Genomic DNA, 19,057 nt, shown 5'->3' on the forward strand with positions numbered 1-19,057 from the left:
TCAAGAGTCCAGAGCCCTAACCACTACGCCACACTGCTGCGTATAGCGCATCATATCAATGATATATATTTATAGCGACTTGCTATACAACACAGGTAAAATGCAAGTTACGTCATTTACCATGTAATCATCTCGTAATTGTGAAGTAGCACAATTATTAAAATATTGCCTAAATTGCACAAGTGAGTGTACATAGCACTCTGTACATCCATGGAACCTGTCAACTCTCCCTTATTTACAGGGAGTCTCCCGCTTTTTGGACACCAGGACCACTCTCGGGACAGGTTTTCTCCTGTCTTTTGCTCAAAACTACTGGTAAACCCCTTTGTCAGCAAACCTTTAATTTCTGCAAAAGGCATGTAAGGTGTGTGGTTACTGCAATCCTTGTCTGTACCTAGCAGTCTCTCAGCAACCCTTCAGGATCAAGTCTTGGGGCGGCCTCTTGCTGCGGACTAGGCTTGCTCCCCCTATATATAGCATTGGGGGCCCCGCCCTCCAGTCAGATCCATTCCCTCCTGTCGATTCTGGAGAGTGGCGAGGAATGATTCCGACTGATGCATTGTAGTAGAAATGTTCCCAGACTCACAAATTGCAAAGTATTCTGCAGGAAAGTCACACAAATAGTGAAAGATAAGCGTTTCGATTACAATTTCAGCATCAACATTGCTTTAGAAATTCAGATTGATTGATAATATGTGTTCATATACAGCAATAGTGTGTTCATTTAAAATAGAAGATAGTTGACAATTAAATGTTACTGACTGGTATTATTGATCCGCTACATATGTGCAGTGTAATGAAAAACGTTGCAATACCACGTTGTTGTGTATTTTGGCTTTTTTGAATATGATGGACTTACTGAATTAATTATTTTTTTTTCTTGTTATAATGTAGGTGCCATAGCTCCTCCTTTGATGACTAGATCAACGTGCAGTAGCAAACTCAGCCTTTAGGTGTGCTGTGTGTTGAAAGTAACAATGCCAGCTGGACCTGTTTACTGTATTGGGGGCTGCCAAATTAGCCACCTACAACTACAGCACAAGAACCACAGGGGCGTCGTAACCAGAGCGGACATTCTGCCGAGGTCAAAGCCACCTACAACTACAGCACAAGAACCACAGGGGAGTCGTAACCAGAGCGGACATTCTACCGAGGTCAAAGCCACCTACAACTACAGCACAAGAACCACAGGGGCGTTGTAACCAGAGCGGACATTCTGCCGAGGTCAAAGCCACATACAACTACAGCACAAGAACCACAGGGGCGTCGTAACCAGAGCGGACATTCTACCGAGATCAAAGCCACATACAACTACAGCACAAGAACCACAGGGGAGTAGTAACCATAGCGGACATTCTACCGAGGTCAAAGCCACCTACAACTACAGCACAAGAACCACAGGGGCGTCGTAACCAGAGCGGACATTCTGCCAAGGTCAATGCCACATATAACTACAGCACAAGAACCACAGGGGCGTCGTAACCAGAGCGGACATTCTGCCGAGGTCAAAGCCACCTACAACTACAGCACAAGAACCACGGGGAGTCGTAACCAGAGCGGACATTCTGCCGAGGTCAAAGCCACCTACAACTACAGCACAAGAACCACAGGGGAGTTGTAACCAGAGCTGACATTCTACCGAGGTAAAACTTAGGTTTGAAGCTACAGCTGGCAGTATTTACATGACTGCTTGGTATTTACTATTCAGCCTCCAATCTATGTTACACAGCAAACCAACAGAGAAAATTAAGGACTCTTTTGTACTTTACCAGAATTTTTACATGAGCATCAGCATTGATGATGCAAAAACACAACCAAGGAGACGACCTGCAAAAGTAGAATAGCTGTATACCTTTGTCTTATGTAGGTTAAATTTTAGGCCACTAAGATTTCAGTTTGCAAAAGCTTCCTGTGGCGGGGTACTCCACCCTCTTATGAAAATGTATATGGTAAATGGTACCTGGTTCTAATGTATTGCATGTGTTCATTATTTTGAATTGTGTATTGTGGCAAGGATGGGGTTAATTCCCCATCCATAAAAACCTTCTAAAAGGACCCACTCTAAGCTCATAAGAACATAAGAAAGTTTACAGACGAGAGGAGGCCATTCAGCCCATCTTGCTCGTTTGGTTGTTAGTAGCTTATTGATCCCAGAATCTCATCAAGCAGCTTCTTGAAGGATCCCAGGGGGTCAGCTTCAACAACATTACTGGGGAGTTGGTTCCAGACTCCCACAATTCTCTGTGTAAAAAAGTGACTCCTACTTTCTGTTCTGAATGCCCCTTTATCTAATCTCCATTTGTGACCCCTGGTCCTTGTTTCTTTTTTCAGGTCAAAGAAGTCCCCTGGGTCGACATTTTCTATACCTTTTAGGATTTTAGCTCATTAAGGGGGTGGGTGGGTGGGGGGAGTATTTTGTTTTTATTATTTTATTTAATACAAATACTGCTGCGGCATTTTCTTTTCCCGTATTTCAGAGTTCTGTGTACTGCTTCCTGGTCTGGTCTTGACACACACCACATGGCCCATCCTGCCACACTCCCTTTGAAAACGCAATGTTGACAGGTTAATACCTGCAAATATACAGCACCCTAATGTAGTTCCAGTAAAGGTGAAACAACTTCCGTAGTAAATACCTACTTTTGGGCATCACTTGTAGGCAAATGTTCAATTTAATAGACACATCCTTCCTTGTACAATTCACTTGAGAATGATTGATTAAATGTATTGCAAGAGAGAGTACATCCTGGAGAACGTCACGGGGGAATTCCCCAGCCGACGAATGACGTGCTGAGTTAGGTCACGCGGGTTATTTTATTTACTACCGGCACTTCACATAAAGTTCATTCATTCAAAAAATCTTCCAACATGGTAGCGCTGGTAAATAGCAGTTTGTTACGGGTGGTCAGGAGATGTGTTCAGGTTTCTCGATTCCAGTCACGGCTTTTTACTTTACGAGCCCTCGCTAACAGTGCAGCAGATCCTGGTCAAGTTCGATCGGGCTCGGGCAGTGTCTGCGAATCTGCACCTCACCCGGACACTGCAGGAAGCGGCTGGAGCACTGACTCTAACCGGGCAGACCTGTTCAAGGCAGTTTGCGCTATTGCTTTGGGGATCGGCGGGGCCACTTTGCTTTATTCCAGGCGGCAGGGTGAGAAACAGAAGCAGCAGGAGAAAAGTCACCTTGAAGGCGGCGTGGGCAGTTCTGTATTCGAATACATCCTGCCGACAGCCCGGTGTGCTTCCCCGTTCAAACCAGACAGCCCCCGTTACAAATACAACTTCATCGCTGACGTGGTGGAAAAATCAGCACCTGCTGTTGTGTTTATTGAGATTATTGCAAGGTAAGAACTATCTATCTATCTATCTATCCTATATGTTGATCAGAAAAACATATTTTAAAAATAATGTACACAAAAAGTTTAAATGATTAAAAAATCATTTATTTCAGGACGTTTCGGGCAAAAGCCCTTCAGCTGTGTAGAAAGAAATATATATATATAATTGTCCTACATTTATAAAGTAGGTGGTTTTGACGAGAAACACACTGTAGAACGAATATTGTTATGACTTAAATATAATATAAATGCGTTGTCAATTCCTAAAGTCTGTTTACACCACTGCTGTGTGTAAACCGTTTTGAATAGACTACAGCTGTGTACTAATAAGTGTTAACCCACTCTTATTTCCATTTCGTCTGTCAAAACTTAAGTCAAACATTGGCTTTCGACAATTTGAAACAATAAATATTAAATATTTAATATTGATGATATGTGTAGTAGAAAAGTCAAAGGTAATCCAAGTGATGTTTCTGGCATAGTCGACAGTGTTGCTGACAAAATCTAGATGCAGATAACTGCGACAAACAAACGGACAGGGCACACCTGTATACCTCCAGATTATGATTTACTTGTGGTAAACAAGGCCCGTAGCACGTTTCATCACCATTTCATAAATAAGCTATTCCTCAAATAGTGTGGAACTCTAAAACCCACTCTGTAACACGCCCTAGGTGACCATGTTAGTTTCGTTTTGTATTTGGAAGCACTTTATATTTATTTGTGAGCATTCTGTATTCCACACGGAAATATCTTGTCTTAAACTCTGAAGACAAGCCTTTCTGTTTTCTTTTAAATTCAGACTGGTGGAGACGTGTACCTTGGATTTTAAAAAGCATATTATCACTATACATACTGTGCCCCGTTACCAAGCAGCAGTATCTGCACTCAGTCCTGTATTGAAAGGTGAAACAGTATGTGGCAGGTATCACGCGGCTATGCTAATAATAATATCATCGGAAAAAGTATTTGGACTTCTGTCGTTCATAATGTATTCAGGGTTTATAAAGTATTCATGTAGTAACCGGCATTTAAAACATCATGTAAAATATTGCAGCCCTGATATGCTTTAGCAGTCTTGTGTACCATAGAACCAGTCCAGCAGTATTTTGGTAAGCCTTGATTATAAATGCTTGTTCACGCCCCTTGTGCAATACAATTTATTACTTTGAGTCATCATACATGATTAACTAGGTTATTTTCCTCATACTGTAAATTGTTAAGCAATTAAACATTGCTTGTCAAAACAAGAACTTTCTTTCTTTCTTTCTTTATATATATATATATATATATATATATATATATATATATATATATATATATATATATATATATTGGTCATTTTTTTGAACTTCTAGTTCTGGGATTGATGTTAAGAATCCACAGTACACAAATCCACAGGATGGGAATAAGACTCCAGTTCCAGAACAGTTTGATCCATTCCAGGGTTACTGTAAGACTAACTGTCTACAGTGTATAGCAGGGGTGTCAGACTCCGGTCCTCGAGGGCCGCAGAGTCTTCTGGTTTTCGTTCCAACTTAAGCTCTCAATTAACATAATTGATCTTATTATTTGTTCAATTTGACATATTTAATATTTTGCAAGGTCTTTTACAGTTGATGGTTTTAAAAATGCACTTGATTCAAGCTACACTACCTATGAAACATTTTGAGGCCTGAAGAGAAGTGTTAAATGTGTCCAGTTAATCAAATAATTAGACCAATTAAGTAATTGAGACCTTGGGTGGAACGAAAGCCAGAAGACACTGCGGTGCTCCAGGAACTGAGTTTGACACCCCTGGTGTATAGTTAACAAGCTGGAGCTTGTCTAGTTAATTTCATGTTAACCCCTTAAACCTGATACACAAGGAACTGAGCAGTTGTTTTCTTAAAATACATTTTAGTGACTCAAGTATCACGAGACAAATGACAATTTGTATGAAACGATCCAACCTGTCAGTACATTTTAAACCTGTTTCGTGAGAAGAATTGAAATGGCCTTTACAATTCATAAGGGTCTATTAATCTGAATGGTGACAAATCTTAATACTGCCACTGTTGAAATATTTAATAAAAATCTAACTTTCAACAGCACCATAGTCTTTCTAGTTCATTGAGGTTCATATTATAATGTATGTGATACACGGGTGTTTAGAGCAATTTTATAGACACCATGGTGTTGAATTGCAGTACGTCACCAATTTCAATGTTCTCATTCACCTGACTGTCTCAGATCTTAGTTTTTGATTACCCCCTTTGTGTGATTGTTACTTTCCACTGGTCCATGTTTAAAACCACTGTAGATTCAGACCTGAATTTAATAAAAGTTTATGGCTGTGCTATAGCTGAACTTTATAATTAAAACAATAACGTGGCATTAAGTGCTGTATGAAAAAAAAATGCATCTGGCAGTGGAGCATTAAGCTTATGATTTACATATTTGATGGGAAAATGTGAAACTTTATATGCTCTGAGCACACTCTTAAACTCAGGGGAGACGTTCAGGAGGACAGAGATGTTTTAAACTCCTGTAGTGGTTTTCTTCGTGCACTGTGCCGGCTATATGTCCAGAGAAATTTTAATATTCAAGAAAATCACACAGACTCATTTAATTTGAAGTTTTAACGAATCAGAGCAGTAGTAGTGCTCTTTTCGATTTATTAAATGCTTTCGAAATTGGATTGGTCGGTTGCGCAGACCACCATACTGTAAATCCCAAGTAAAAAGCAGTCTGGGCGATCCAGTGCTTTACAGGTTTAACAGCATTAGTACGGATATGATTATTATATATTTAGCCTTCAGGCTATGCATGCATAAAGCTAAAAACGCCCACCGCGTAATTCTAGAACATTCAATATATATTTCTTAAGACTAAAACATCATTTCTATACCTTATAGCAGTGCATCAATATAAAAGAGATACTAAATTCAAAAATATGCTTACCTTCCAGTATATGGAAGAGTAGTATAGGATATATGAAAAATAAGAACTGTCTTCAAAAGGCAGAGATCTTCAGAGCATGGACCACACAACTTGTAGTTAGCAAGTCGAGCGATACTTGACTGGGGTTTTACTTTGATTTTTATAGAATTTTCCATCCATTGAATACATCAGGAGTCCCAATTAAATCTGATCATCAATCTGCCTTGACAGTTCCTATCTTTTAAGTTAATGATATTTTCTAGAAGGATCCAGTCAACTCTGTTTTCTAAATTAACTGAATGTGAGCTCATGGTTCACTATCTTCTACCCCTTCTTTCCCTAAAAATGAGGTGAACTGGAGTCCACAGTGTCCTTGCTACCAAATACAATACAAGTATATGTGTATATATGAGAGGTGTTTTTAATATGTAAAACCATCTCTATTTAATGATGTTAACCTGGGTCAAAAAATACAGTATATGTGTCCCTCTTAGCAGCATATTGTAAATCTTTTCAGTGTGTTGTTAATGTGTCAGTTTAACTTCATATACAAATGTGTGTTAACAAAATATTTGACAGAGTGTAGGGGTTTATCATAAGCCTTTGAATAAGACCACTAAGCATACAGTGGCCAGTCCAGTTATTTTCATTTAAATTCAGGCTATAATAAACATGTTAATTATAATATCCTTATATTAACTTGTACCATGCTTGGACCAAGCCTGACCTCTCTCTCGGTTTCTAAAATTCCCCTGCATAAGCAGGTTTCAGACACCCTGTTTACTTGCCAAGGCTAGTGTTTTAATTAATATGAAACTCCACTGTAACAACTTTAACAAATTCACCGCATGAAATCATTTTTTGGCCGATTTAAGAGACGCCTGGACCGGTATCTCTTCAGATAATAAAAAAAAAATGTACATCCTAACTTCTTATAACTCAGCTCTCATTATTTTCTTATAATATAATGAGATAAATACTCCTGTCTTTCTTAAAGCACCTTCCATTGATTATCATTCAAGGTTGGCAAATCCCGCTTTTAAGAGCCAACACCGAATCCTGCCTTGAGGTGCCAAAGACTAAACTTTATTTTTTGAAGGTCTAATGCCCTTCCAGAATTCTACTGTGTGTCTGAGACAAACATTTAATTCTTTCACTTTTAAATTCTTCCGTTTCCCTGTAAATAAGTACCTCTGTTTATTACTGCAGTAACAGCTTTATAAACATGTTTATTCTTTGGTTTAATTGATATCGTAATGTCTAAAATACTTTTTGTTTAGTTGGAGAAACTGAACCAATTCTTAAATTGATTAAATTAAATGAACATTATCGCAAATGTGTCAACAATATGGTTGCAATATTGTCAACACCATGTTTCTGTTATAATAAACTTTTACTATGTTCTTTCAACAGTTTAACTTCAAATGGTAGTATAAGATGTATTTCTAATTAAGTTACTTCAATATAACAGTTGCTCCTAGAAATTGTAATATTATTTTACTCCACTGATAAATCTTTCAAGATTTTAATGGAAGGTTGTTATTTATATCTAAATACAGGCTAACATTAATATACCAGAATGCCATAGTGCTACAGTGACTGAACTAAATCTGACCTTCTTCACTGTTCATACAAAGTCCAGTAAAAGCAGGTTTTAAGACAACCTTTGCTTTTTGCCAATTTTAGGGTTGATTAATATGAAACACTATTGTAAGCATTTTTCAATACTCATTATTTCAAACCAATATCTAACTTAACGTATGAACACGTCCTACTCTTTCCATTGCCATCTCTTCCTGCCAGGTTCCAATTCATTTCTGTTATATATAGAAAATGCTTATTGTAAGATAAACCCCTATCTTCTGTTATCTGAAAGGTATTTCCATTCGTTAATATTAGATCACTCATTATAGAGAGTATCTTGGTTTTTAAGTCGTTGACCATCAAAAATCCCCGCTTCATTGGCCAAAACCAATGAGTCATCTTCAACACTGCTTTTACCACAAGCCGGTGAGAACGAGGTTACAACATTAGTTGTTTTCCTTCAGCAAGTTTACTGTTAGAGTTTGTACTTTAAATGATTTTATAACCTGTAGTTCTAATTCAGATATGTCAATATAGCAATCTCTTTTAAACTGCAATTCTATTTTACTTCATTGATATACACAGAAGGCAAGAGGTTAATTTTTAATTAACAGCAAATGCAACCTTGAATATTAATACTTAGGACTGCGCATACATTTATTTAATGTTATTATATTAGGTTTTTTTATTTATTTAAATACTTTTGTTTTTTCTTACAATAATCAAACCTAGTTCCATTGCTTCTAGCATATTAACTGTGCTCCATAGATTCTACCATTCTGCTCTCGCTGGATCAGGATGTTTTGAAGCTCCGAGTCTAATTAAAAAATATGCTTTTGACTGATAAGGGAGGTTTGGAATTTTCAGCAGGTCAGTCTGACCTTCAATGCAATTAACTCCTTCTCACAGGCCTTACACAGATCTGCTAATTATATTTTCTAATGGTTGTATATTCTTTAAAACACATTACAGTCATTACAGTATTTGTTGCAGTTTCACAAATGTTCAATTTGTATTGCAAAGATCAGCCTGCTTCCAGTAGCTATGACAGTCTTGGGTCAGTTTCTGCTCACAGGTGTGGGTGACAGTCTTTAAAAGTCTGATACCTGCAAAAACTTCAATCTTGTTAGCTGGGCTCCCATCTCTACATTCCCATTCCCATCATTAGTGGGCAAACACATTCCATCAAAGAACCGCACACCCTTGCAACCGAGGCCTTCCATGCAAAAGGATCTAATGACTTGTAGCACAAAAGGGACGTGCCAGAACCGCCTGTGACAACAGGCAGTGGCATAACTTTGGTTTAAAAAGTGGAGGAGACAGTTTTGGTAGCTGGGTTATACATGAGGCGGGGTATTCTGTAAGGGATAAACAATGAGAAGGGCTGAATTAGTGAAAATAATTCACTGTTCGAGTGCGTTAAATAAATGCAATCATGGAAAATAAATAGAAACCTTTTTAAGGACTTAAACAATTAGACACTGTTGTAGACTATTTTTAACATCTGTATTAAAACACAAATGGTACTACTCACACAGAGTGCTATTACAGTACAGTCACTTTTGACATACAGATAAGATTTATGGTAGTGAAACCATGGGCAGAGCAGCAAATCTAGAATTGATCAAGTTCAAAACAAAGTTATGAAACTTTTTTTAAAAATTTTTTTAACCACTCGGCTCCCTGCCTATCTGTTTTCTTTGGAGTGCCCCACACTGCACACACACACACAAAAAATACAACCCGTTTTGAAAGTTAACAATACTATGTTTTAATACAATTAAATTAAAAAATACTCTTAATCCAATGAACACGAATGCAAACCAAATGGAAAAAGTAGAAGCCTGTTACGTTTTTGTGTTGAGAACAAAATAACACGGATTCCATAGGGCTCTATAACACCCACGCGTGTTTCTTGTTTTCATAATTTTGATTGAATGCAGGCCCCACTAATACCCAAGCGTGTTTCTTGTTGTTTTCGTTGCCAGGAATCGTTCAGGCCAGGAGGTTCCAGTTTCGAGCGGCTCTGGGTTTGTCATCAGTCAGGATGGGCTGATCATCACGAACGCCCATGTGGTGGCCAACAAACGAGGAGTGAAAGTGAAGCTAGCCAATGGAGACACATATAACGCAGTGGTTCAGGATGTGGACCAAGTCGCCGATATTGCTACCATCAAAATCAATGCCAAGGTAGGGGCAGCACAGCATCATGTCATGTGGGGGTCCAGGTCAGCTGACTTACAGATGGGGAGAAAAAGGTTTTTTTAGGAAAATACAAATTCATGCAACAAACAGAGCATATGTGAATCAATTTCTGCTTTGATTCATCATTGATGATATATTAATCTAATCAAAATATTCATCCACGTTTGGTATGTTTCCTAGCCTGTGGATCTCGATAATGCTGAATCTGTATTAATCCTGCTTGTGTGTTCATTCAAGGGTAATGTATGCCATTGTAATAAATCAATACAAGGAAAACTTGGGATAATCTGCAGGAGACGGAAAAGTTCAATCGGTGTTAAGCAAGGCTTTGCATCTCTAACGTGGATGTTGTTTCTCCACAGCACCCTCTCCCAACCCTCTCTCTGGGCCGCTCCTCAGATGTCCGGCAGGGTGAGTTTGTGGTTGCCATGGGGAGCCCCTTAGCCTTGCGCAACACCATCACCTCTGGGATCGTGAGCTCAGTGCAGCGAGGAAGTCAGGAGCTGGGCCTCTCCAACTCCAATATGGACTACATTCAAACTGATGCCGCTATTGATGTAAGAGGCTCTGAATCCCTCTGCACAGCTCCGTCAATGTGTTTGGAGAGGGGGGAGTTCATGTGAAATGTTAAAGAATCATAGAAGCCGATAAGCTGTGTAATGCGTTGTGTCTTTTTGTTTTATGATAGTTTGGGAACTCGGGCGGACCCCTTATCAATCTGGTAAGTTCCCTCTTGTGTCCTGTCATCTTATTATGCGTTACTTTTAAGATATGTGTTTCAAACATATTCCTCTCATTGGTAACATCTTTTAGTTATTGTACTGAAAAGAAACCCTGGCTCTGATTTATATGAACTGTTACTACTCTTCAAGAATAAAGGCTTGGCCAAGCACTCACGGAATTATTATAATATTTAATACTAATTCTAACTAACTTTCCAATAACAGAAACCCAGCATATCTGTGTAATATAGTTTTATAAATGCGTTATTTGTTATCCTCTTTTTTTTTAATGTTCATGTTGTTTGGCTGGCTGGTTTTCAGGACGGTGACGTCATTGGTATCAACACCATGAAAGTGACGGCAAGCATCTCCTTCGCCATTCCTTCAGACCATCTCAGGCAATTCTTGATCAGTGCAGAGAAGAAAAGTAAGTGTCTGCTCTGTACAAGCTCTTGGATATTAACTGGTGTCCCCTGTTCATTTTAGTCTTCCAAAAACTTACATAATGCATTTGATTGACAAAGACTGCTGGATTTATTATATGATTTGTTCTCTTTCAAGATAATCAAAAAAATTACATATAATAATAATAATAATAATAATAATAATAATAATAATAATAATAATAATAATAATAATAATAAACATTTGAAATCACTACTTTAATTGTGCAGGTCTCCACAGTAATGTGAGCTGTTAACATTAGTAAAAATAACATAATTTGAAAAGTCCCTAAAACCACAGCCCTGATGTCACTAATGTGGCTGCATGAGTGACTAATCTGCAGTTTGGGACAAGTGAAACTTCTGTAATAGATTATTTTACCACGAGGTGGAGACATTTCTACTTTGAAATAAATAAACTTTAATATATCAGGAGGAGAGGGGGAACTCTCTGAAGGAAACAGAAGGTGGCAGCAGGGTAGCTGCGGTTTAAACAGGTTTGTGTAAGACCCAATTCTTCACAAAATAAGAGAATATTCACCCAAGTATGTCCGTACAACAAAACTGGACTGGATATATATATATATATATATATATATATATATATATATATATATATATATATATATATATATATATATATATATATACATTATGGTCATGATTTTAGTGTTGTGTTTTTTTTTTTTTTTTTTTTGCAGAATCTCAGTGTGGAGGATCAGAAATGAAGAGACGCTATGTTGGTATAATGATGCTTACACTTACTCCCAGGTAAAAAGTGAATGTAAATAAACCTCACATGGGCTAAAGCAGCCATTGACTGAATTTGTGTTTTTCTTTTTAACACAGCCTCCTCAAAGGCCTGCACTGTACCAGTTTTATAAACTGGATCAGGCTGGCGCAGTCTTAGGCAATGACATCACTTAACTTTATCTGGCTGGTAATGTTTTTAGCTCAGGTTGTGATAAAACATCGTATCCCCCAAATTACCATATCAAGGACGTTTTCCCAAGAACTCCCTACCAGGTGTGACAAAGAAGCTAGGAGACTTCAGAGGTTTAAAAGAAGCTAGGCAGACTTCAGAGGTTTTAAAGAAGACTCCCATTGCAAAGCAATTGGCTTCATTCTAGGTTTAACTATGAGCCTATTTACCCCACCATCTGTAGATATCAAGCTTTGGTATGCTTAACTAAACACATAATTAAACCTGGAGTAGTTGAAATTGCAATGCAATGGGATTCTTCTCTGTGCCTGGACTTTGGTCACTTTCATCAGCCACACCTACAGTAAGTGGTGCATTGTGCCTCCCTGAAGGCTTTGCAGTGTTCAGGGAGGGCTGTCATGTGACTGTCCCTCTCTATATGTTTCACAGTGTATCTCCTCTCTTCCAGAATCATTGAAGAGTTGAAGCTTCGTGACCCCGGTTTCCCAGATGTTACCCACGGTGTGCTGAGTCACAGGATCATCATGGGCTCTCCTGCATACCAGTGAGTTACTACAGGGGCTGATCTGAAGCCTCATCTGTGTCAAGCTTAGTTGCGTATTACATTATGTTGGTAAAATAGATTCTGAACTAATATCATTTTGAAAAAATGGTTGTTTTTTTTACCAGCTTAAGCTTCATGTAATCCTGAAAACCCAAGTGTCTCAAATTACAAACTAGATTAGCAACACTAAAATTGAAAAAAAAAAAAAAAAAAAAAAAAAAAAAAATCATTACATTTGCCAGTGAAAGTTTCTTGAAATGCGTCTAAACAGTAAATTTCACATTTTCTTTTTAAATATCCCAACAAGTACTGTAAACGCTTGACTGCAGAGTTGATAATTTTTATAAATTACACAACACGACTGGTGTTATTTTATTGTTGTAACTTTACTACATTGTCAGGTTGATGAATTAAGAAAGTAGCAACACTTATTTGCTCATTTATAAAAAAAACAACAACAACAACAAAAATGTAAATAATACCTTACACTTCTTAAAAGGTTAATCTGTGCATTGTCAGAGGCTCTCTTGGCAGCCATTTGTGGATTTATTTGTAACCAATAGAAGATCAGCTTTTCCCACAGCTAGTCAATCAGAAATTATAGGGGTGGGACGTAAAGACTTTAAAATGTGCTGTCCTTACAAAGGTACCACCAAATGTTCCTGTCAGGACACTGCACTCTGATTGGTTATCATATTATTGTTAATAAAACAATGAATAATCCTCTCCCAACACCGAAACCCCAAACCTAAGGTCAGTATCTTACACTGCAGCCATTATACATCGTAGTTCATGTTTCGCAGTGAATAAACATTTTTGTTACTTTAAAAAAAAAAGTGAACGGAGGTGCTGACTTCCTCAGTTGTCCTGACAAGAACGTTTCATGGTACCTTTTGTAGGCACTGCTTAAAATGTTGTGTGTAGGTGCTAGACTTCCGCAATTCAGTTTTCAGAAACCTCTGTGGCTCTATAAATAAACCCGGAGTGTCTTTCTAGCAACAGAACAAACATGGGAAAAATAAAGAATTAAAAACTACTTGTCTGACGGGCAAAGTATAACAGCAAAGCTTTTTGTTCCTCACACAAATCTTTTCCCGGACGATACGAATTGCACACTCCTGTATGTGTGTATATACTCCTGTGTGTATATAATTTTACAAGATTTGAACAGAAGTGATATTAGTTACCGGTATTTATTGGACATGCACAATCCATTGATTTGTGAAACTATTAAAACATGTGAAGATCGACATATGGTTATAATGATAGAAATGAAATGCTTATACTGTATATGAGATTATCTGTACAATATTTTATTTTAAAATATACAGACTGTAAATCGCATGGCAATGTGTTTAGTATTAATTCATTTGTGTATTTGTTTTTCAGTGAGTAGTGCAGGGAAAGAATGTTGTCCGTCCCCCCCGTCCCCCAACCCCCCCCAAAAAAAGCCATCAGGTTATGAAAGCAGGATCCCCCTGCTGCAGTATTCCAGTTAGCCATCATGGGACACGATGTTAGATGAGGAAAAACTGCTGTAAAATGTTGTACACTGTTAAAAAAAAAAGTGTATAATAGAAATAAACAAAATAAAAAACAAATTTCTTTGCAGAATTTGATGGTGCCTACTGTAAATAGTGTGTGCATTTTGGTAGAAAAACATTACAAAATGCAGAGCGACTTGACAGGTTATACACAAGTCCTTTATAAATCTGGGGTTCAATAGTTATTATTATTATTATTATTATTTATTTCTTAGCAGACGCCCTTATCCAGGGCGACTTACAATCGTAAGCAAAAACATTTCAAGCGTTACAATACAAGTTACAAATCAGAATTCCACAAAGCAGCAGTAACAGTTTGCAATGATTTCGTATCTGTGATGCAACAAACTAAAACACCTGAACATCAGGAGCTGGATTCAGCTTATAGAGAAAGAGTGGAAAAAAGAATGCAGAAGCTATCTTTATATTTAAATAACTCAAAGTATTGTTAATTATAATTATACTCTTGGTATGTTTTTCAAATTTACTAGCAAATGAGTTCCAAACTGCACTGAAAGGAACATTTCCTTAAAGTATGATACATTTGTTGAGATGAGGTGGGGTCACAGGGAACCTTTTATCTTGAAGAATTTAGTGAAGCAGTCAATCTACAAGGCTAGATCCGCCCCAGTTAATCACTAATTGATTGATTCTGTTCACTGTTAAATTAAACCAAAATCCTACAAGTTACATTCTACTTTTTTGTGTGTGTTTTGTGCACCAGGTATGTAATCTCTCTATCTCTATCATCTCTCTTTCTCTCTATCTGTCTATCTCTATCTGTAATTTCTGTAGGCAGTACCCTGCAGTACTCTTACTAATGTACATTTTGGCCTACATTACATATTTGTATAGCAGGCAACTGGAACAGAAGAGCAGCTCCTGAACTCAGTCAAAGCACCAGAACACCAAAAGAACCAATCAAAATCATACAAAAAATAAGGGGACAGGAAATGTACAGTGAATTGAAGCTGTTTACTGTTTATAGGAACTGTTATTCATAAATAATGCTATGCCTCCCTTTATTTCACCAGAGCTGGAATGAAACCTGGAGATATCGTCCTTGAGATCAATGGACAGACCATAAAGACAGCTGAAGAAATCTACAACGCAGTGCGGACCTGTGACCGTATTAACATGGTAGTGAAACGTGGGCAGGACCTGCTAATGCTGCACATGACCCCTGAAATGACAGAGTGAAAGCTGTATAACAGAGACCAATATCGTTTGCATCAATCTTGCTTGTATGGTGTAGTGGCAATTCTCAGGCCTCGTGAAAGGGGATATCGTTTTTATAAATGACAGTTTGAGGGTAAGAGACAATGATGTATGTGTGTTTAGGTCATAAAATATTTTAATGATGCCCTCAATGAAGGATCATTTTTTCTGAATGCTATAGGTAATGGTTTAGTTTGTTAATGTAATGTACAATATGTTGTCAGTCAACATTCAGGAAGAAATGCAGTTTACTGTCATTTATTATTCTGTTGCATAGGAAATAAATAATTGTATCGGAGCTGCCGTTTTCTACAGTTGCTTTATAGCAGCTGAGGAGCAAAGGGGGAAGAGGGTGTCTCAATCAACTGAGTATCTCTACAGAGATTGAGATCTACAAAGAGTGAGAAATTCAACAGCAATATCAGGAACATTACATTTATTACGGGCAGCAGTGTGGAGTAGTGGTTAGGGCTTTGGACTCTTGACCGGAGGGTTGTGGGTTCAATCCCCAGTGGGGGACACTGCTGTTGTACCCTTGAGCAAGGTACTTTACCTAGATTGCTCCAGTAAAAACCCAACTGTATAAATGGGTAATTGTATGTAAAAATAATGTGATATCTTGTAACAATTGTAAGTCGCCCTGGATAAGGGCGTCTGCTAAGAAATAATTAATAATAATAATATTACACAGCTTGTCCAGCGTGGAAATCCAGTTGGGGCTGATTAGACGACCCGCTGCCCTCTGCTTCACAGAATGTCGTAATGATATCTGGTAGGAGCCCAAACATTACTTATAAAAAATAAAGATGCGATGAACAGCTGAAAAGGCAAAGCGAATGAGCCCCGGTTTGTAGCAGCTTTTCTACTTGCACACTAAGGGCCCAACTGAAAGAACTTTAACTGGTAAAATAAGGGTTTTAGGAAAATACCAAACTATGCAATGAGCAAACTTGTATCGATGATCAAAATAAATAATACACTGCAAGGAGCAGTATCTTTCCTGGAAATGCATTTCCTCATTAAAACAGCTTTTGAATTTGGTCCCATAAGATAGGAATCTAGTTTGAAAGTGATGAAACCAATAAATATAATTCAGCAGAAATCATCGACTAAGCTGGAGATGTTTAAATGTTTTATTTTTTTTAATGATATTTTGTAATCTTAAAACATGTACTATATGTTTACAATTTGTACACATTTGATCTACTTACTAATGCATTTGATAAGTCATTGTATTATTAATCTGTATTGCCGAACAATGTTATGTTAACCAAAAAGTAATTACTTGTACATTGTACCAGTTTACCAAAGTCAGTGTTGTGAAGTGGAACAGAATACCAGTGATTTGTGAATGAGAATACATACATAGTATACAGGGTCATACAAAAGTCAGCCAATGAAGTTTTGTTACACATAGAATTTCTATTGCAAGCCTGATAAGTGTCCCTATATTGTGCCATGGTTCTCTGTGTACATTACAGCATGTTGACTTCCATGAAAACCACAACAGCCTTCCTCTCTAACTACTGTACATTTTGTTTTATGAATAATAAAAAAGGAATTTATTAAGGGTATTTTTCTGAAGCACTATATTGTGGTCCTGCTTGTGATCACCATTAGAGCAGAGGTGTCCAATCAAACTCCTGGAGGGCTGTTCCACTCCAGGTTTAACAGGTGGAATTATATAAGTAACTACTTCAGGGTCTGGGTGGAGGTTAAATTGGTTCAATTAAACATTTCAGAGCAGGGTTGGAACAAAGACCAGGAGTGGAATGTCCAACTTTAGCCACCCTGGCTTAAAGTAATTGTAGCTAACAAAACAATTCAGTTAATCTTAGCCATTTTTCACTTCCATTAGCTACATCGGTCTCAAGCGGGCAGTTTTAAAAGAAACGCATGTATATGTGGTAGTACTTCAAGGTAAAGGAAGCTCTGAGTTATCTGTTCAAACGTGCACTTCCTGTGTCATTTCACGTCCGCATTGTCTTCTGGGTCAAATCATGGTACTGGCTGAAAGCACATACCTCTCAGTCAAAGAGGGAAGCAGCTGACTGGTAATTGACAGGAAAGAAGCCAAATAAGGTGTGGAGACACAGGAAGTACAAGACCGTCTTAAAAAAAAAAAGAGCTTGTAAACAAGAGTTTTTTGTAATCTAGTGGTGGTACCAGATTCCATATTTTGAAATTTAAAATGATGTATCGTTTTGTTGATTGTCCTAATTCCCATTTATGATGTTGCTTTTTGCAGTTACTCAAATGCCACTTTTCATTTGTTTATTCACGAAGTCTGTTAAAGTCTTTTCACCCGAGTTCAGGAGCTGCTCTTCAGTTCTAGTCACCTGCCAGAGATATATGTAACAGGCTACTTCACTGAAAAGTGTCTTTAAACAAGAGGCAGCCCTGTATCAAGTGAGCTGCCACTTTGGATCAGGTCCCCCTGGGCTCTGCTGTCAATACACTGTTCTGCATAAGAGGGTGTTGGTACTTAAAGACAAGTCATCTGGTCTAAAACACAAGAGGTGCTACTGAACTTGTAGTCAAAACACCTTACACAGACTTGTCATTTTCTTTCTTTTTATTTAAACCCTTCCATATAAAAGCAATGGAAAAACAAATAAACTCAATAAAAATATATTTGTGTCCAGAACTACTTTTTTTCAGCTGTTTTCAATATTTCATGCATGAAAGGGTTAAACATAGTGTTTGAGTCATCGTAATAAGACACACTCAGCATGATTGCAAACATGGTAAAATGATAGGGGATGGCAGGAACGACAAAGTGTGTGTGGGTGTGTGTTTACAGCAGCAAATAGAGGCTGGAGATCATAAACTGTTCAGACAGGACGTGTAAAAACAAGTCTGTGCTGTAACAATTGGCATTTCCAACAAAGTTTCTGTAAAATCCACCCGTCAGAAAAATCTTCCACTGCTATTGAACTGCAGTGGAATGGAATTTCTCTGAACCACTTAGCTGCACCGTGAGAATGGCATGACAGAGAGGTTGTGACATCTGTTAGCAAGTACAGCCACTGATCTGGATCTGGATTTGTATATATATATATATATATATATATATATATATATATATATATATATATATATATATATATATATATATATATATATAATGTGTTGATTTCTTGCAAGTCACTCCCCTATTGTACATTACAAACTGCTGAGGAGCTTTCAGCCAATCAGGTGACAGTATGCCACAGCACGTCACACCATATCAGTATGGTTTATATCACCTGCTCAGCTTCAGCTGCAAAGACCATTCAAAACAGTGACATCACAATCAATCAAGAATATCACCTAATATTCTGTTGCTATTTGAAAGCTGATGGACTAAATGAAGGTTATTTTATGATTAAAAAAAAAAACAAAAAACAGTTGTAGTTAGATTTTCTAACTAGCTAACAAAATACTCATACATTTTCTCACACCTACTCATTTTTGAATTTATTTTAATTTTTAAACATGGTATCTGGGACTACTCTAGGTCAAACAAATCTCCGTTTGCAAGCCATGCTTCAGACACGCACTTTCTGGGTCAACTGACCAGGAAGTTGTCCCAGTGCTTTCACTGGCTTCTTT

The 19,057-nt window shown here is 37.7% G+C and overlaps 1 protein-coding gene and 1 long non-coding RNA gene across 2 annotated transcripts; both read left to right on the forward strand.

Annotated features, from left to right (window-relative positions):
• The first annotated feature begins 174 nt into the window (after positions 1-174).
• LOC131698976 (uncharacterized) lies at positions 175-2,391 on the forward strand. The gene is made up of 3 exons (XR_009308002.1): positions 175-315; positions 895-1,643; positions 2,332-2,391. It is a non-coding gene; the product is annotated as an uncharacterized LOC131698976 (long non-coding RNA).
• Positions 2,392-2,446: 55 nt separating this feature from the next.
• Positions 2,447-18,097, forward strand: LOC117420941 (serine protease HTRA2, mitochondrial-like). Its single transcript, XM_034034728.3, has 8 exons — positions 2,447-3,344; positions 9,833-10,034; positions 10,412-10,606; positions 10,738-10,770; positions 11,093-11,198; positions 11,916-11,985; positions 12,606-12,701; positions 15,280-18,097. Exons 1-8 carry the CDS (start codon positions 2,869-2,871, stop codon positions 15,443-15,445), a joined length of 1,344 nt encoding a protein of 447 aa, XP_033890619.1. The 5' UTR covers positions 2,447-2,868; the 3' UTR covers positions 15,446-18,097.
• The last annotated feature ends 960 nt before the right edge of the window (positions 18,098-19,057 follow it).

Source organism: Acipenser ruthenus, chromosome 1, assembly GCF_902713425.1.
Source record: "Acipenser ruthenus chromosome 1, fAciRut3.2 maternal haplotype, whole genome shotgun sequence".
Classification (NCBI taxonomy): Eukaryota; Metazoa; Chordata; class Actinopteri; order Acipenseriformes; family Acipenseridae; genus Acipenser; species Acipenser ruthenus.

Coding starts and splice junctions, on each gene's coding strand:
- LOC117420941 (XM_034034728.3), top strand. CDS start 2,869: ATGGTAGCGCTGGTAAATAGCAGTTTGTTACGGGTGGTCAGGAGATGT. Junction 10,771..11,092: donor GCGGACCCCTTATCAATCTG/GTAAGTTCCCTC, acceptor GCTGGTTTTCAG/GACGGTGACGTCATTGGTAT. Junction 11,986..12,605: donor ATGCTTACACTTACTCCCAG/GTAAAAAGTGAA, acceptor CCTCTCTTCCAG/AATCATTGAAGAGTTGAAGC.